The 19174-nt window shown below is 40.9% G+C and overlaps 1 protein-coding gene across 1 annotated transcript in view; it reads right to left on the bottom strand.

The window, feature by feature from the left end:
* LOC127806975 (protein virilizer homolog) overlaps window positions 1-19174 on the bottom strand; it is a 54957-nt gene that overhangs the window by 32449 nt on the left and 3334 nt on the right. The window contains exons 3-7 of the mRNA XM_052344618.1: window positions 8486-8609; window positions 5010-5672; window positions 4475-4843; window positions 4280-4384; window positions 3988-4170 (exon numbers count right to left, since the gene is read on the bottom strand). Coding sequence (XP_052200578.1) covers window positions 3988-4170; window positions 4280-4384; window positions 4475-4843; window positions 5010-5672; window positions 8486-8609 — 1444 coding nt within the window. The remainder of the gene's footprint in view (window positions 1-3987; window positions 4171-4279; window positions 4385-4474; window positions 4844-5009; window positions 5673-8485; window positions 8610-19174) is intronic.

Here is a 19174-nt window from a genome sequence, read left to right as displayed (position 1 = left end):
GAAAGACAGATTTTCTTTTCAATAAACTTATGAGTTTACCCTAATTAGTTGCTGGTGGAATCCAATTCTCTATGTTTCCTTAAGGTTTTTCGCTTGAAACCTTTACTTCTAGATGCATCAAGTGTTATCAGAGTATGGTGTCTCCGTCTCCGTATCGTTGATTGCTATCCTTTTCCATTGAATCTACCATGGGCGATGAAATTGCTGCCTAAGGGCCGAACTTGATGCCCAAAACTAGCGAATTGACAATCTGTCCACACAACTCGGAGAGATTCGTCTATTATTGTTGCAAGTCGTCGGAAACAATGTTGATAACCCTCCTCAAGCCCACGACAGTAACCATCCACAATGTAACCGAAGAAACCATCTCGAGATGGGCACCCATGTTGAGGGGCAACAAGGGATTAATAGGAGGCATGCAGTCACGTGTCAGATTCCGGAGAAGATTTCGAGGATCTGCCCACATACCGCAACCATCAAAATCGAAACGCCTTCAACGATTATAGGATTAAGGCGGATATCCCTCCTTTCTCAAGAAACTTGAGGATTGAAGAGTTCCTATATTGGATGATGGAAGTGGAGCGGTTCGTGGAGATCATGGAGGTTCCAGAGGAGAAAGTCATTAAGATGGTGGCTTTTCGTTTGAAATCAACAGCAGCAGTATGGTGGGATCAGTTGCAGAAAACTCGCCAGAGACAAGGAAAGAGCAAAGTTCGAACCTAGAGGAAGATGAAACAGCTTTTGATGGACCGATTTTTACCTGCTGACTATGAGCAAATTTTGTAACGCATGTATTTGGGATGCACACAGGGCAATCGGTCAGTGTCGGACTACATCGATGAATTCATGAGGCTAGCCGAGCGTAACAATCTAACCGAATCTGAAAATCAGAAAATAGCCAGGTATATTAATGAACTGAAAATCGCTTTACAAGATAAAATTGGGTTGCAAAATATTTGGACTTTGTAGGAAGCCATTAACACAGCACTGAAGGCTGAGATGATTAGAGCTGACAGTCCAACCCCCAACTATCGAAGGGTTGTTCCCCCTATAGAACAATCATCGACGAGCGTTGTTGACAAAGGAAAAGTTGTTGCCAGTTCATCCAGTTCCCAGAATAAGGCCGGTACAGAAGGAGGCAGCAATAGGATTCCTAACAGAGGGCAAGGCCAAGCTCCACTTCAAAGGGATAACCCATATGTCAGACCTACAATAGATATCTGCTACAGAAGCCAAAAATCTAGGCACCGCTCCAACAACCGCCCAGAACAAAGACAAGCTAATTTGATGGGACGTGAGGAACTTAAAGAGGTGGAAAAAGAGGTGGTGGATGAAGGTGAATATGAGGGAGCCGAATTTGCTGTTGAGGAAGGACTAGAGAGGCTGAATTTGGTGTTGCAGCGAGTCCTCTTATCACCAAAAGAAAGGGGACATAACATATTCCGGTCGCTTTGTTCTACATCAAGAATAAAGTGTGAGGTGATTGTGGATAATGGAAGCTATGAGAATTTTGTATCCAAGAAGTTGGTAAGTTTGTCACAACTACCAACTGAGAACCATCCCAGTCCATATTCCCTTGGTTGGGTGAAGAGGGAACCTTCTATTCAGGTTACTGAGACTTGTAAGGTACCACTCTCCATTGGCAAACATTACGGGGATGAAGTGGTATGTGATGTCATTGATATAGATGCTTGCCATATTCTTTTGGGTCGTACTTGGCAGTATGATGTTGACTCTACTTTTAGGGGACGAGATAATGTGGTGATATTTACCTAAGGTAGTCATAAGATCGCCATGGCTCCTCTCAAACAAACCAGTAATGTGAACAAACAGCAGTCAGAAAATTTCCTTACTCTTACGAGCAACGAGCGAGATATAGTAGATTCTCCAAGACACTCTGGCTGCATCTATCCAGTGGTGGTTAAAGGGCTTATGGTGACCATTAATGAAGGAGAAATGATTCCGGTTGAAGCGCAGAAAATACTAAATGATTTTCAGATGCATGAGATAAGGATATTACAATGGATGTGCAATCATAACCCCCCCCCCCCCCCCCCAAAAAAAAAAAAAAGAAGGGAGGGGGTCAAAGTTAGAACGGGAATGTACACAATGAAGTCAAAAATGTGCCTATAGAAAATAAGATGCATGAGATGCGACTAAGATAATTTGAATATGGGAAAAGAAAACCAATAAACACTCATTTTTAAGGCAAGTGAATAGAATGACAGAAGTTTGCAAGAAAAGAAACAAAGAAAGACAGCAGGGGACCTTGGTGGAATTGGAAAGCCCTTATACTTGACATGATGACATGAGACATAACAGTCTTACAAAGATTGACAATAAACAAAGATTGTTGGAAAAGTAGATATCATATAGCTGACCCCATGCAGTGGGATTAAGGCTTTTAGTGGTTTTCGGCTTCTCGCTGTTAATCGTCAAGACTAAAATACTGACTTGCTAGTAAATTTTGAGCCATTTCTCATGGGCATTCTAATCAATGGGCTAATGAAAGTAATGACTTGTGCATCCAGCGCTAAAGCTTAACGATTACCATCAATCAGGTAAGGCAAGGTTGACTAACTTATCTCTTCCAAATGGCACACCAGAAGTCTTTGAGTAACGTAGCTCCCAAAAACAAAAATTAAGAAAGCATTGCATATGCTTCCCCCCTATTACCGTTTGCTTATCCAAAAGTACATATCCACCATGATCACAACATGTGAAACATGAATCACAAGTATACATAAGATGTGGGATAACAGAACCATGACAAGCTTAAGACCAGCAATAACCGAACTCCCAACAAAAAAAAAAAAAAGAAAGAAAAAAAGGCCATATGAACTCAATAACTATGGAGCATAGTTTACAAGTGGAAAGATAGCATCTATCACATGACACTGTTATACATTTACAGGCCTATGGCATCAAATAGCCCTTCATTAGAGATTTGTAGATAGACAACGAGAGGTTACAAGTCTAGCAAAATGGACAGCCTAATGGTCTACTGAACAACGTTAAATTTTGATACTCATCTTTAGCCTCACCATTCCAGCTATTTTGCAGGACCTGGAACTCAGAGATATCTACAGAGAGAATTCTAAAACATATGTAGACTTCTCCCATAAAAGTGAATTTTCCTCATGTTTGCTTGAAACCATAGTTACCAAGAATGTGGTAAATTCCCATTGTGGGAAAGGAATTAGGAATAGGTATGGGATACATTAGCATGCTAATTAAGTGGTACACAGGGCATAGGCTTAATTGGCTTGTTATTTCAGGTCTTGATATACTTTATAGTTGTACTCAGATCAAAATTAGTTAGATTGATTCTTTGCTATTATAGAAGTTGATTAATTTTGTTTTGATTTGAATTCTTTAATATGTTCTCGTCTAACTTGTGCAAGGAAGAATACCATGCAAACGATGTCAGGTTTGAATATAATTCAAAATGCAATAGAATATACAAGTGAGGTAGGCAAGCTTTCTTTTTCTCTAATTTTCTTTGAAAAATTATTCTGGCTTTAAATTTCTTCCCTAGTTTTAAATCATTTTAAAGGAATTGCTTGGGATCCCCATTCTGGGATCCAGGGATGCAAAAGAACAGCTATTCAGAACACATGATCTGGATCACAGAACCCTGTAACTATGCTTGAAACAAAATGATCGTATAGCTCAAGAAAACAGTGGTGTACTTCCAATTAGAAGAAAAAAAAAACATATGATTGGCAAATTAACAGGAAAGGGGAAAATAAAGGGGATAATAGAAATAAAGAAAAATTCAACACATTGACTTACCCAGTGAGCATGCATGATCTAAATTAAAGTACATCATCATAAATAAAAACACCACAATTATTACAAAAACAAAGAGATGCAAAAGAAACAATAGGAATAGTAACTGTTACATTATGGTTTGAGAAGAGAGCAAATATGAGCCAACATCCCATTTTTAGCCTCTTTAATAAAAGAAGAGATATAAAAGCATACCTTGAGAAGAGAAAGCAGGTGTGAGTCAATATCCCAATTAGAAAACCAACAATTTGATGAAGTAATCAAGCTATTAGTTGCTTTGTATGACAACACTCCTTCTGTTTCGCCAAGAAGCAAGGACCTGCTTGCACGAGCAAGTTGGGAAGGATCTTCAATTGGACCACGTGAACTTATCAATTTCTGCATCAACAAACGTCAAAAAAAAAACACTAGACATGACAGATTTAATTAAAAATAAGTACTAGCCTATCATAAAATAAATAGACAGAATAAAAAGCTTTCAACTAACCATAAGAGTTTTGAGATGGGATTTGGCACTTGTAAGCTTGCCTAAAGTGAAACTACTAACATTTCCATCAGCCGAAATACTTTCAAGAACAGATAACACTGCAGACTTCCAAAACAAGAATGACAAATAAGTCAGCATAACAAGAATCATACAAAAGGCCAGGATGGTCAAGACACAATTACCATAAGCATATACCTCATATCTGGAAGCAACTTCATAGAAACGCAGACGATGGAGTATATGAGTTGCCAGCAAGGCAATATCATGAGATTGTCTCTGCAATAACAACTTCAATAATTGATTATAACCTTCAGAGGTACTAGATGGAACACTTTCATCTTCACGAGGCCACCAACCAAGGAATCCTTCACAACCAATTGAATGTCTAGTAGCCTGCTCCACGACTCCAAGTAACATTAATGTAATGGCACGAGAATTATGCATGTTGCGACATAAGATATATTCAAGCTGCTCCATGCCACCACTATTAACAAAGTGAAAGCAGCTCTCCCTCCCAGAGCAAAATAAAAGAGCAGCACTTAACCACAGAATGACGCTCTTGTCCTGAGAAGCAAAATCCAAAATCAGTGGCACATCCATTCAAGAATACACATGCACACAAAGAGAAAACAGGCAGATGGACAGAGAACACTTGCTAAAATCACTTAAGATATGCCTAATTGGCTAACTTCTACTTAAATAACAATAAAGAAGAGAGAATTAAAATCACCTTTGGAAGTTGAGGATCTGTAGGATCTCCAGAAGTCCTATCAAAAGGGAAGTATTTAGTTAGAAAATCCATCAACTGCTTGGGATTCATCAAATCATCCTCAGATTCAAGAAACGGGCTGTCTGACAGGGATTCAGCTGAAGGGTCTCCTGATTGATATTGAAGGCTGTTGTAAGTGTCCACAAGCAGCTTTCTAGCCTCGGTAATAACATAAGGAAGCTGTCCTTCACAAGTTCTAGATCTTTCCAACAAAGATTGTTTCTGACAGACTGCTGGGGAATAACTATGAGTGGCACAAGAAGAAGCCACTGAAACAACAGAACTAACAACTTTATTGATTGCATCTCCAAGGTTTGGCAACTGTAAAATCTTAAATGCCAACCCTAATAACTGCTTAATCTCAAAGGAAATATCTGATACACCAACTTCTAGTGATAATGCTTTAGGGGCAGATATCAAGTCCTCAATTGTCAGATTAGTTGGATGCAGTGCAGGTGGTAAGTCTTCAAGCTTTCCCTCAATAGAAAAAACAGTGCCAGTTAAGGAGCTATCTAAATCAACTTCTATGTTGAATTGCCCCAGGTCTTCTGCTGTGTTCCCGTATATGACTAAGCTAAGGCTGCGGTAGCTGCCTCTTACAACCAAATGATTAGTTACAACAGCCTGCAAAAAGTGTGTATTACTTTCAATAAACTTCAAAAACAGGTCGCAGATTCTCAATGAAAGATATAGCCACAAGAAAGGGAAGGAACTGGCACCATAAAATTAAATGATGTAGCAAAGATTAGCGAAAAACAATTGCAAAATACGACAGAAAATATCAACCTAACAAGCTATTGAACAGATATATCATTCAAGTAGCTTACTCCGCAGACTCTTATATATTATTCTTCTTTGTGTTTCAAATTTCTTTTTGTTTTTTTTTAATGCAGGATTCATATTTTCTTTTTTTGTTCTTTTTCAATAATTAAATTCAGAATTTTATATCTTATCTTGCAATGCACATATAAAATTAAATGCTTCCTAATCCAGTAAAATATTCAGAACACTGTAATTATCATGAGCTTTTCTTACAGTCTTGGCTACAGGTCTAAGAAATGAATAGATATTAAATATAGAACAAATAACATAAAATATGCATACATAACATCAATGTCTGGATCAAAAATAAGAGAAGACACAAGTAAAAATAATGACTGGAAAACGTCAAATCATCAATGAAATGAAAAAGACAGCCAGGATGATATTGTTAGTTGCCTCGTATACATGAGTTAGCAAAGGAAAAGAACTGAACTGCCCACACACAACTTAGAGCTTCATTCACGAAGTTACAGCACAAAGCCCATCCACCCCCAAGAGTGGCAGATTAGGTCTTTTCTTCTGATGAGAAAAATTAAATACAAAAGATCAACGCCTTAAGCTGCATAACCCTATAAAAAACAGTAGAGAAGAACCTCAAGAACCATCATCCTATCAAAAAAGAAAATCCAACATCTCCAGAGGCAAATAACAGACACATCTGGAAAATGAACAAAAGAAGGAAAGCAAAGGCACTATCTTCCTCATTCATGAAAAAACAGAGACAATGATAGTTCCATTCAACACAACCAAAGAACGCTCAATATAATTTTCAACCTTTTGGATACAAGTTGGGCCCCTGGATAGACCTGTGTGACTTGTCGCACAACCATTCTAGAGTGAGGCAGGTAAAGGATAGATGGGTGTGCCAATTGTGATGCAGCCTTTTCTATTTGTTCTTTATATTCAGAAGCTTGTGACAAAGGTTAGCCATTGTTTGGAAGCTTTCTGGACAAATATAGCTCCCCCTAGGGTGTCTTCCCTTGTTTGGGCAGCTTCTCTTGGCTCCATTTTCACCTCACATAATCTGAGGAAGCAAGGTCTAGTGGTAATTGATTGGCGTTCTCTGTGAAAAACAAAGAGGGAGTTGGTAGATCATTTGTTATTATATTGTATAGTGATTAGGGAACTTAGACATTTGGAGCATTTTTTACTCTTTAATTGGCAAGCAGTGGGCAATGCCTGCTTTGCTACTTGGTTTTTGCAGGTTTAGACTTCAGTATACCCAAACAGGAGACTGCTTAGGGCAGACCCGTTTGATTTTGCTACCATCTTTTATGTGTTTATTTTTAGTGCTCGTTGTTATTTATTTATGTTCATTTTTATTTGTTTTGTGTTCATTATAATTTTTTGTCAAAAAAATGGAAACTAATCATTACAATTGATAATGATATTGTTTTTGAAAATTTTGAAAACAAAAACTGAATAATGTTTTGATAAAAATGTTGTCTATTTTATCAGATAAATAAAAATATTTGAGAGCTAATAGAGGTGTTGAGATTCAGTTGGTTCATCTAAAGGGAAAGCATCTTTGTCTCCTTGTTTTAGTGACTGAGCAAGGATTTGTTTGCTCTTCCTACATTCTTTTCCAGTTTTGTTTATGATTGTGCTTGTAGGTAGTCTGTTGGTGTTTCCCTGTGAAGGGTTCACCACCTCCTTGGCATGCTTCTTAATCTATTATCAGTTACGCAGGAGCAGAAAAAAAGAAAAGCTTTCCCATTATGTTCTAGCCACAAAAACTACATCACACCTAAGAAAACAGCATTCCAGACCTAATAACTGAGCAACCCCAATCCCAAGAAATCATAAAGGCAATCACACAGACTGGTATCATCCAGATTTGCTGAAGTCACAATTATTATGAAACTGGTAGCTGAGTTGGATTAACAGATTCCAATAATTGAACCATGTTTCCTGGCAATTTTGACTTTCATCTTCTGATTCATAATACAGAGTGCATCCACCACCCAGGACTGGCAGATTAGTTACTTAAGCTTAGCATCATTTATATCCCAAATCACTCAAAAACTTTGTTCACGTTCAACAAAGTTGTGGCCTAGTAATTGTCCCCTAGATCCTATATCTATATGAAGAAAAAATCATGAAACAAAGAGGACTCCTATTTGTACAAAAGGTACATCAAACATGGAACAAGCATGAAGATATTTTTACATTGTGATTTATATTACCATCAAAGTGATAACAAAAACACGTCATATTTGTTGAGAAGAAGAGAAAAACCTTGCATTTTCACACGCGTGCACACACACACAGATATTACTAAAATAAGAAGGATATGGCCGTGTATAGGATGATAGGAGAGAGAGTACTCATGTAGCTAACTCCACCTAGTAGGATTAACGTTTGTGACTTTTGTTGCTTTATACTACTGAAATAAGAATGCATAAGGTATCTTCCTTTAACCAAACAAGTATATGTGCTAATAATCATCTTACTCAAAATTATGGTAAATAGATAATAATAATAATGTAATAATAAAAGTCATCAAAAAGAGAATGCCTGCACACAAACAGAAAAACCAAAAAACACGTGCTGAATCCTTACTACTAGACATGTTGTCAAATACAAGTGAAGCAGCAACGTATTGGAGCATATACCTCAACTTCAAGCACATTTGATGAAGAATGAGAATACAGAAAAGGCTGACAGAGCCGCCTAAACCTAGTTTCCCCTTCACACTGAACAAAAACCTCCAAAGCAAATGATGGAGGTGAAGTTGCCCTGCACAAGAAAAAGAATCCACAAGATAAAGCACAAAAGCTAATAATGACAACAATAACTTTAAAAAAAAAAATAGAAACAATAACCATCAACAGGTGGTCCTGTAATTTGGTTATGCAAAAACAAAGTCAGGACTCAAACATAAGACTCCGGCATTCAGCATCTCTGATAGACACCAAGGGATATCATTATAGTTAAATCTTTTTTTGCTAGTTCACCGCAAGTGACACTGTGCCCTTTCTCCCCTTTGGACAGAGAAAGAGGGGTACTGGGAACAGGCGATCCTCAATTTCTGAATGGATTCAGCAATCTGACAGACAAATATTATCAAAACCATGTAATACTATAAAAGTTAAGAGAAGTCAAAAGAATGGTGCAGCCAGGCATTCTTTTTTACAAATAAAATGCATATATTAAAAACTATTTCCCTAACCCAAAAAAATGCATATATCTGTCACGTTCCTAGGGATAGATTGGTCCATTCCCTAATTCTGTTATGCTAAATTGGGAGTACCTAAGCTGTTACAGGCTGTGCTACAGCAAGGGTACCTTCTAGAAGGACCCCTTAACCTCCTATATATATGTAAGAGAGCCACGCTCCAAGGCAATCAATGAGAATATTCTGATTTCCTTTCTCTCTCCTTTCTGTACTCTCTCTCTCTCTCTCTCTCTCTCTCTCTCCAGTAATCACAGAATTCCTTCGCAGAATTTTGCTATTGTCCTTGTTAGTCCCTCCAACACTGACAATTGGTATCAGAGTCGACGATCACTGGCCGAAAAATATGGTGGAAGGCACCCGTATGAAGTAGATGGAATCACGATTGGACGTCATAGAAGCCGAGTTGAGACAAAGCCATGAACAAGTTGACAAGGTTGGAAACCGTAGAAGTGGGGATCAGAAACACTCTAGAAGATATAAGTCATATCCGAGCAAACATACTAGAGGTGGAGAGGAACTTACGGGAGGATTTTCCACACCTGCGGGAGGAACTCTCTAGGTTGAGCCAGTAGTTGAGTGATGCGTTGGCCATATTTTCTAGGCAGCCCAATGCAAACTTGCCAATGGATTTCCCACCACGAGCAGCTACAGTTCCGATCATCCTCGGAGCTAGGGGGAGACCGGAGAGGGAAGAACGGATGGAGTTTGTAGTAGAAGCCACGCTAAGGGGAAATGTGGCAACTCAGACTAATACCCCCATGCTTAAGTTGGAGATTCCAATGTTCGAAGGGGAGAAACCCAGGTGGTGGATCAGAAGATGCAAACACTTTTTCTATCACTACCGACGATAGTGGCGGAGGAGAATAAGGTGAATATGGCGGCTTCATATTTGAATGATGTAGCAGACTCCTAATTCCAGATTGGAGTGGATGGAGGAATGGGTGGAGATGGCCAGAATTCATAGAGGAGTTTTGTGCTCGATTTGGAGAGAGTAGTTTGACGGATGTAGTGGAGCAATTCAACAAGTTAAAGCCGGAAGGAACGGCGGAAGAATATCATGCCCGATTCGAGGAGTTGAAGTCCATACTCAGTCATGCTCATCCAACATTAGATGAGCACTACTTTGCATCTAGCTTCCTTAGTAGGCTGAACGATGAGCTCTGACTGATGGTGAAGATGTTACAACCAACCACGGTGAGGTAAGCAACAGAGAAGGCATGTTTACACGAGCTATCCCTTGAAGCCTTTCTGAGAAAGCATAAGATCTCCTCAAAAGGATCTGCCAGGGGGAGGAGGATATAAGGGTAGCAACTCCCAGATGAACAAGGGAAGCTACTCACCCCAAGCACCCATCCATGCTGCCTTAATGAGATCCCTCACATTGGACCAAAAAAGGCATATGGGATTGTGCTTCAAGTGTGGAGAGAAGTATGTTCCCGGACATCAATGTTAGAAGCAATTGATGCAAATGGAAGGACAAGAAGATGAGGAAGAAGAAGAAGCGAGAGAGGAAGCAAAGGAGATGGAAGTGGGAGGTAATGCAAAAGAAGGAGAGGAGGGTGGACAGATTTCCCTTCATGCCTTGGAAGGCCACCCTTCGAAGAAGGTAATCAAAATTAAAGGGGTTGTAGGGAAGAATAAGCTAATCGTGCTCATTGATAATGGGAGCACACAATTTCTTGGATGAGAATACAGCCAAGGAACTTTTATGCGTGCTGCAGACCACTATTCCCCTTTCAATAACCGTTGCCAATGACAACAAGATGATCGATCGGTATAAGTGTCAAGGGTTTACATGGAGAATGTAGGGGTATGAGTTCTCAACAGACCTAAGGATCCTGCAGCTAGGGGGGCATTAAATTGTGGTAGGAGTTGATTGGATGAGGACAGTGAGTCCTCTGATATTTGATTTCAACACCTAGAGATGACTTTTGAAAAGGGAGGAAAGAGGTTGACACTAACAAGGTGTGTGGGAGGAGGGCAATGTAGGGCCATCTCAAGGAACCGCCTAAAGAGATTATTTGAGCAAGAAAAGGGAGCCATAGCTCAACTACATTTAATGTACGTCATTGAAGTAGATGAGAAGTACACAGAGGACGGAACGGCTAAGGCAAAGGACCACCAATGGTTCAAGTTGGAAGCCCTCACCTATTCCCCAAGCAAGGTAACCCCTAATGACACTTTACACTCTTTATTGGTTGAATTTGAGGAATTATTCTTGGAACCGTCATCCCTGCCTCCTAATTGCTTCCTAGAGCACACTATCCACCTTAAGCCTAACACAGAACCCATAAATGTCCGCTCATACTGATACTCTCCATTTCAAAAGGCAAAGATTGAACGCCTAGTTAAGGACATGCTCTCCAAAAATATAATACAACCTAGCCAAAGCCCCTTCGCATCTCCTATTCTTCTTGTTAAGAAGAAAGATGGAAGCTGGAGGTTCTGTGTTGACTATAGACAACTAAATTCTCACACCATTAAAAACAAATTCCCCATCCCAATTATAGATGACCTGCTAGATGAACTAGCTAGAGCAACTATCTTCTCAAAGCTTGATCTCAAATCCGGTTACCACCAGATTCAGATGAGTTGTCCAGACATACCCAAAACAGCATTTCGCACCCATCAAGGATTGTATGAGTTCCTAGTTATGCCTTTTGGCCTAACTAATGCACCTGCTACCTTTCAAGCACTAATGACCCATATTTTTTGTCCCCACCTCAAAAAATTCATCTTATTTTTCTTTGATGACATCTTAGTGTATAGCCCTACCATGGACCAAAACTTGAGCCATCTCAAAACCACCTTCCAAGTCCTCATATCTAACCAGTTGTTTGTAGAGAAGCCTAAATGTACCTTTGCAGAAGGAAAGGTGGAGTACTTAGGGCACTAGAAAATGAATCAAGGACCTCAGCAGACAGCTGGATGACTTTTTTTATCCTACTTTCATATAAATTTCAAATTAATATTCCAGCTGAATGTCTCTCTAAGGAATATTCTGCTTGCTTAATTCAGATTGGATATGAGAGTTGCAATGTGTCACGCTCCTAGGGTATAATTGTCTATTACTTTAAATTTCTTGTAATTTCCATTATGCTAAGTAGGAGTACTAGAGCCGTTACAGGTTGTTGGGCAGGGGGATGCCTTCTAAAAGGCCCCTAACCACTTATATATGTAAGAGCCACACACTCCCAAAAAGGCAATCAATGAGAATATTCTGATTTGCCCCTCTCTATTCTCTCTATTCTCCCTCCCTTTCTCTCTTTCTTTCTCACGACAACTACTGAATTCCTCATTGGAATTCTACCATCGCCCTTGTCAATACCTTCGACACTGACAATTAATATCAGAGCCGACGATCGTTGGCCAAAAAACATGGCGGAAGGAACTCATACAAAGCAGTTGGAGTCAGGATTGGATGTCATAGAGATGGGGTTAAGACAAAGCCATGAACAAGTGGACGAACGATTGGAAATCGTAGAAGTAGGGGTTAGAAACACCCAAGAAGATCTAAGTCAGTATTTGAGTAGATGTTTTAGAGGTCGAAAGGAACTTAAAGAGGAGATTTCGCACACTTACGGGAGGAATTCTCAAGGTTGAGCCAGCAGCTGAGTGTTGCATTGGCCATTTTCTCTAGACAACCCAACGCCAGCTTGCCGTTGGATTTCCCACCTTGAGCAGTTGTCGTCCTGATCATCCCCGAAGCTAGAGGAAGACAGGAGCATGAAGAACGGATGGAGTTCGCTCTTGAGGCCATTCAAAGAGGTAGCATGGCAAACTAGCTTAACACTCCCATGCCGAAACTGGAGATTCCAGTGTTCGAAAGGGAGAAACCCCGGTGGTGGATCAAAAAATGTGAGCGCTTCTTTTATCATTAAAGGGTGGCGAAGGCGAACAAGGTAAATATGGCGGCTGCGTACTTAAATGACGTAGCAAATGCATGGTCCCAAAGTTGGAGTGGGTGGAGGAATGAGTTGTGGTGGCCAGAGTTCGTAGAAGAGTTTTGTGCCCAATTTGGATAGAGCAGCTTAACGGACGTGGTGGAACAATTCAACAAGTTAAAGCAAGAAGGAACAGTTGAAGAATACCAAGCCCAGTTCAAGGAGCTTAAGTTCATGATCAACCATGCTCATCCCACACTCGATGAGCATTATTTTCTGTCAAGTTTCCTCAGTGGGTTGAACGAGAAACTTAGGCCTATGATCAAGATGTTACAACCCACCACCGTGAGGCAGGCTACAAAGAAGGCTCAGTTACACGAGCTTTCCCTGGAAGCTCTCATAAGGAAACACAAGATCTCATCCAAGGGAGCCAGAGGAGGTTGGCAGAGCCCGGGGGGAGGGTACAAGGGAAAGCTCCCAGATGAGCAAGGGGGGTTACCTACCCAGAGCACCCATCCAAGCTGCCCCCATGAGATCCCTCATTATGGACCAAAAGAGACAGATGGGGCTATGTTTCAAATGCGGTGAGAAGTACACCCAAGGGCACTTATGCAAGAAGCAGTTAATGCAGATGGAGGGGCAGGAAGATGAGGAAGAAGAGGTAGAGGAAGAAACAAAGGAGCAAGAAGCAGTGGGAAACACCAAAGAAAAAGAGGAAGGAGGACAGATCTCCCTTCATGCTTTGAAAGGCCAACCCTCAAAGAAAGTGATCAAAATTAAAGGAACGGTGGGAAGAAAGAAGCTAATTGTGCTCATTGATAGTAGGAGCACGCATAGTCTCTTGGATGAGAATATAGCTAAGGAACTCTCGTGTGTGCTACAGACCACCATACCCCTTTCAGTGACTGTGGTCAATGGCTTCCAAATAATCAATAGGTACAAATGTCAAGGGTTTACATGGAGAATGTAGGGGTATGAATTTTCAGCAGACGTGAGGATCCTGCAACTAGGAGGGCGTGTCAAATCGTATTGGGAGTGGACTGGATGAGGACGGTGAGTCCTCTAATCTTTGATTTCAACACCCTAAAGGTGACCTTTGAGAAAGGAGGAAGGAGATTGACGTTGACCGGATGTATGGAAGGAGGAGAATGCAGGGCGATCTCAGGAAGTCACTTGAATAGCCTATTTGAGCATGAAGAAGGAGCTATAGCCCAACTGCATTCTGTAATTGCTGTTGACGTGGATGAGGATGGCAGGGGGAATGGCGAGTCCGAAACAGAGGACCACCAATGACTCAAGCTAAACGCCCTCACCAGATCCCCAAGCAACGTAAACCTCAATGACTCTTTACACTCCTTATTGGTTGAGTTTGAGGACATATTCCTAGAACCTTCATCCCTACCCCCTAACCATTTCTTAGAACATACCATCCACCTTAAGCCTAACACAAAACCTATAAGTGTCCATTCATACCGATACTCCCCCTTTCAGAAAACAGAAATTGAACGCCTCGTTAAAGACATGCTTTCCAAGAACATAATCCAACCTAGTCAAAGCCCCTTCGCATCCCCTGTTCTTCTTGTTAAGAAGAAAGATGGGAGCTGGAGGTTTGGTGTAGATTATAGACAATTGAATTCCCACACCATAAAAAACAAATGTCCTATTCCCATTATCAATGACTTGCTAGATGAATTGGCTAGAGCAACCATATTCTCAAACCTTGATCTCAGATCCGAGTACCACCAAATCCGGATGAGTTGTTCAGACATCCCCAAAACTGCCTTTCGTACTCACCAAGGACTATATGAATTTCAGGTTATGCCCTTTGGCCTAACCAATGCTCCAAGCACTAATGAACCATGTGTTTAGTCCCTATCTCCGAAAATTCATCTTAGTCTTCTTTGATGACATTTTAGTGAATAGCCCTAACTTGGAACAATACTTAAACCATCTCAAAACCACCTTCCAAGTCCTCAAATCCCACCAATTGTTTGTAAAGAAGTCCAAATGTACCTTTGCAGAAGGGAAGGTGGACTATCTAGGGCACATAATTACAGGTGAGGGAGTAACCACGGATCCTAAGAAAATCATTGCTATGTTGGAGTGGACGGTTCCCAAGACCATTAAGGAGTTAAGGGGATTCCTTGGGCTTACTGGCGATTATAGGAAGTTCATTAAGGGTTATGGAGTGATCAGCAAACCCCTAACTAAGCTACTTAAGAATAATGGATTCGAATGGAGTGACAAGGCAAGAGCAGCTTTTAACGCTCTGAAGAGAGCTATGGTCCAAGCCTCTATTTTAGCCTTGCTTGATTTCACCAAATCCTTTACCCTAGAAACAGATGCTTGTGACACAAGAGTAGGGGCAATGCTGGTTTAAGAGGTCAGACCTATTGCATTCCTCAACCAGGCCTTAGCTCTCAAACATTTGGGGCTGAGCATATATGACAAAGAGCTCATAGCAGTCCTCATACCGTTTGTCATTAGAACAAACCACAAGAGTCTAAAATTCCTAGGGGAACAAAGGCAACACACGCAGCTTCAAAGGAAAGGGGTGACCAAATTGCTTAGGCTAGAGTATACCATTCAGTACAGAAAGGGCAAAGAGAATACAGTAACTGATGCACTATCTAGCAGGGAGGAAAAAGGAGAATGCCAAGCCATATCAGTGGTAGTCCCTTATTGGATAAAGGAGGTAATCAGGGAGTTCTGAGCAGTCAACCTAGGCTAAAGACCTCATTACACAATTGATAGCTGGGCCAACAGAACAAAAGGGATATACCTTAAAGGCTGGCCTACTGAGGTACAAAGGGAGGATAGTGATTGGGGAAGACCCCAACTTAGGGAAAGAATTTCGCAAGCCTTGCATGCATCGCCTATTAGAGGGCACTCGAGCTTGAACGTCTCCTACAACAAGGTAAGGCAATTATTCTTTTGGCCTGGGATGAAGAAGGAGGTTACTGCCTTTGTGCTAGGGTGTCCTATATGTCAAAAATGCAAACACAAACAGGTGCCATACCTGGGGCTACTCCAACCACTGGAGATACCTGAACAGGCATGGCAACACATCTCTATGGATTTTGTAGAGGGGCTACTAAGGTCTAAAAGTAAAAACACCATCTTGATAGTTGTGGACCAACTCACTAAGTTTAGTTACTTCCTTAGTATAGCCCACCCATTCACAGCCCCTGATGTGGCCAGATTGTTAGTAGACATTGTGGTAAAGGTGCATGGCCTACCCTTATCCATCACTTCTGATAGGGATAAAGTGTTCACTAGCAACTTCTGGAAGGAATTGTTCAAACGATTAGGGGTTGGGTTGCACATGTCAACCACATACCACCCTGAAACAAACAGGCAAACAGACCGTGTGAACCAATGTCTTGAGGCTTATCTAAGGTGTGTCTACTTCTCCAAACCAAAGAGTTGGAATTAGTGCCTACCTCTAGCCCAGTGGTGCTATAATTCTAACTACCATAGCTCACTCAAGAGATCCCCATTCGAGGCATTGTTTGGCTATAAGCCCCCATTGATACCCTCAATGATGCACTATTCTAATGTGGAGCTTACGGTTGATCAACACTTGAGGCAAAGACAAGAGGCCCTGCAGGTGATCGAAAAGGAGCTGACAGTGGCACAAAACAGGATGAAGCAATTGGCAAACTGGAGGAGGAGTGAAAGGAGTTTTGAGGAGGGTGATATGGTATATTTGAAAATGAGAAGGTTCTAGCAATAGCCTACTCATCGGTCTTCCTCCAACTAAGTTAGGCCCTAAGTATTTTGGGCCATACCAAGTGCTAGCTAAAGTGGGAAGGGTGGCTTATCGGCTGCAACTTCCCGAAGGGATTGGAATTCACCCGGTCTTCCACATGTCCCTCCTGAAGAAGTCTGTAGGACCCCATGACTCAGTCAGTCCAAAGCTGCCCTCCTTAGAGACAGACCCTCCAGAGACGACAGAGCCATTGGCTATGCTGGATAAGAGAGTCATCTACCATGACTCTCTACCCTTGACACAAGTGCTAATGCAATGGACCAACCGCCATCTAGATCACACCACATGGGAGTATCTACCGGAGCTGCTCACACAATTTCCCCAAGTGATCAGACTATTGTAATTTCTTGAGGACAAAAAATGTTTTTAAGGGAGGGGATATTGTCATGCTCCTAGGGTAGAATTGTCTATTACTTTAAATTTCTTATAATTTCCATTATGCTAAGTAGGAGTACTAGAGTCGTTACATCACACACTCCCAAAAAGGCAAACAATGAGAATATTCTGATTTGCCTCTCTCTCTCTCTCTCTCTCTCTCTCTCTCTCTCTCACAACAACTACCAAATTCCTCATCGAAATTCTGCCATCGCCCTTGTCAATACCTCCAGCACAGACACAATGAAAATCAAGGCCTACAACCTAAAGGTTATGCTAAGAGCAGCCAACAGATGGGAGTTCTTTTCTGTGTGACTGTGTATGTACATATGTGTGTATAGATATATATGCGTGCGTCTGTGTATGCATTCTTCTACTCCTGTATTTTCATCTGTTTTTTGTTTTTGTTGCATCGTATATGGCGTCCTTCGCCGCATCGTTTCCAACATGAATGGGCGGCCACATATGGCTGGCGGGCAGTTCATTGAGGGAGAAAGTGGCTGCAATAGTGAGGGGTAAAAATAGGTTTTCAAACAAGGGTATTTTAGATATATTGAAAGGTGGTTGTGGAGAGCAAAATGGGTGGCTGCAAATAGAATTTCTCTATGCTAAATTGGGAGTACCTAAGCCGTTACAGGTTGTGCTATGGCAGGGGTACCTTCTAGAAGAACCCCTTAAACCGCCTATATATATGTAAGAGAGCCATGCTCCAAGGCAATCAATGAGAATATTCTGATTTCCTCTCTCTCTCTTCTCTCTCTCCCCGATAATCACAGAATTCCTTCCCAGAATTCTGCTATTGTCCTGGTCAGTCCCTCCGGCACTGACAATATCAAAGAGAGACACCATAGAGATGGCAAAAAACCTGCAGAAACTGAAGTGCTGACAAAGAAAAAAAAAAGGTAGAGCAGACAGAGAAACAGAACAATAGGCTAAAATAATAAGTGGGAAAGTAGGCTAAAATAATATATGGAACAATAGGCTAAAAAAGTTAAAACAGCTCATCCAAAAAAATAAAATAATAACCAGACAGAGAAACAGAACAATAGGCTAAGCCCAATAAGAAAAAAAAGTGGGAAAGTAGAGCATTCATAAGGAAATGCATGCGAGCTCCATGCCTTCAGAGGTGCTACTTTTCCTCTCCCTCAACAAGTTCCATATAACACAAAACTAAAGAATATGAAAAACTGACACTGCTTAATGAAAGGAAAGTCTGTCTCCCAATCAAACCAGAAATCAAATACTGACACCTGCATGATCCACTGCAACAAGGTACAAAAAAGGAGCGAAAAAAATACCACACCATTCTAGAATACCCATTACAATAGCTCCACAGGCACCAGCAATCAAACAAAACAACCCTAGAGGCTCTTATTCTGTAAGATCTGTACACAGATTTCCAACACTCCTCAATCTTACCAGTCTAAGCATAATAATCAAGAATACTGTAAAGCTGTCACACCCAGGTTCCAGACACTTAAAAAAATTTCTCCTGGAAAGAGACCACCAGGCAATACCCAAAGAGGATGCCTGAAAAACCTTGCTGACAGCAACCTACCTATTCCTAGCCTAGCAAAAGAGGTCCACAGAGAAAGGCATAAATGGAATAGGGCCACCCCACTAATTCAACCAGAACCAAATCCTTGCACCATTATCAACTTTAAAGCCAGAAAACAAGAAAAAAACTCTCTTAACACTTATTTATTCAGTCAAGGAGTGAGTCCTATATCTTAAATAAGAAGTACCCAGTTATATAGTACAAGCTGGTATCTGACATAACACGGTAATGGATATGCCATAAAAACGTGGTTCCCTATGAGTTAACTCAGCTGATACTCAACAGAGGCATTTACCAAAAAAAAAAAGGAAGAGAGATGTCCATGAGAAGGTATAACAGGCACAGCATGCATGCAAGAGTTTAAAGGAATAGTGTGAGACATAGCTTATCCATGGGTTCAAGATGTTCTCATAATTTCCAAATCAAGTATGCACAAATATATATCAGCAGGTCCTATATTGCAGATAGACATAGATTAAACTTGATTAGCCAACACAACCAAGAATACCATAGTGGTCAAGAAGATGTCAGACAACC

This window comes from Diospyros lotus, chromosome 7, assembly GCF_014633365.1.
Source record: "Diospyros lotus cultivar Yz01 chromosome 7, ASM1463336v1, whole genome shotgun sequence".
NCBI lineage: Eukaryota > Viridiplantae > Streptophyta > Magnoliopsida > Ericales > Ebenaceae > Diospyros > Diospyros lotus.
This window is presented reverse-complemented; position numbering and strand designations above follow the sequence as displayed.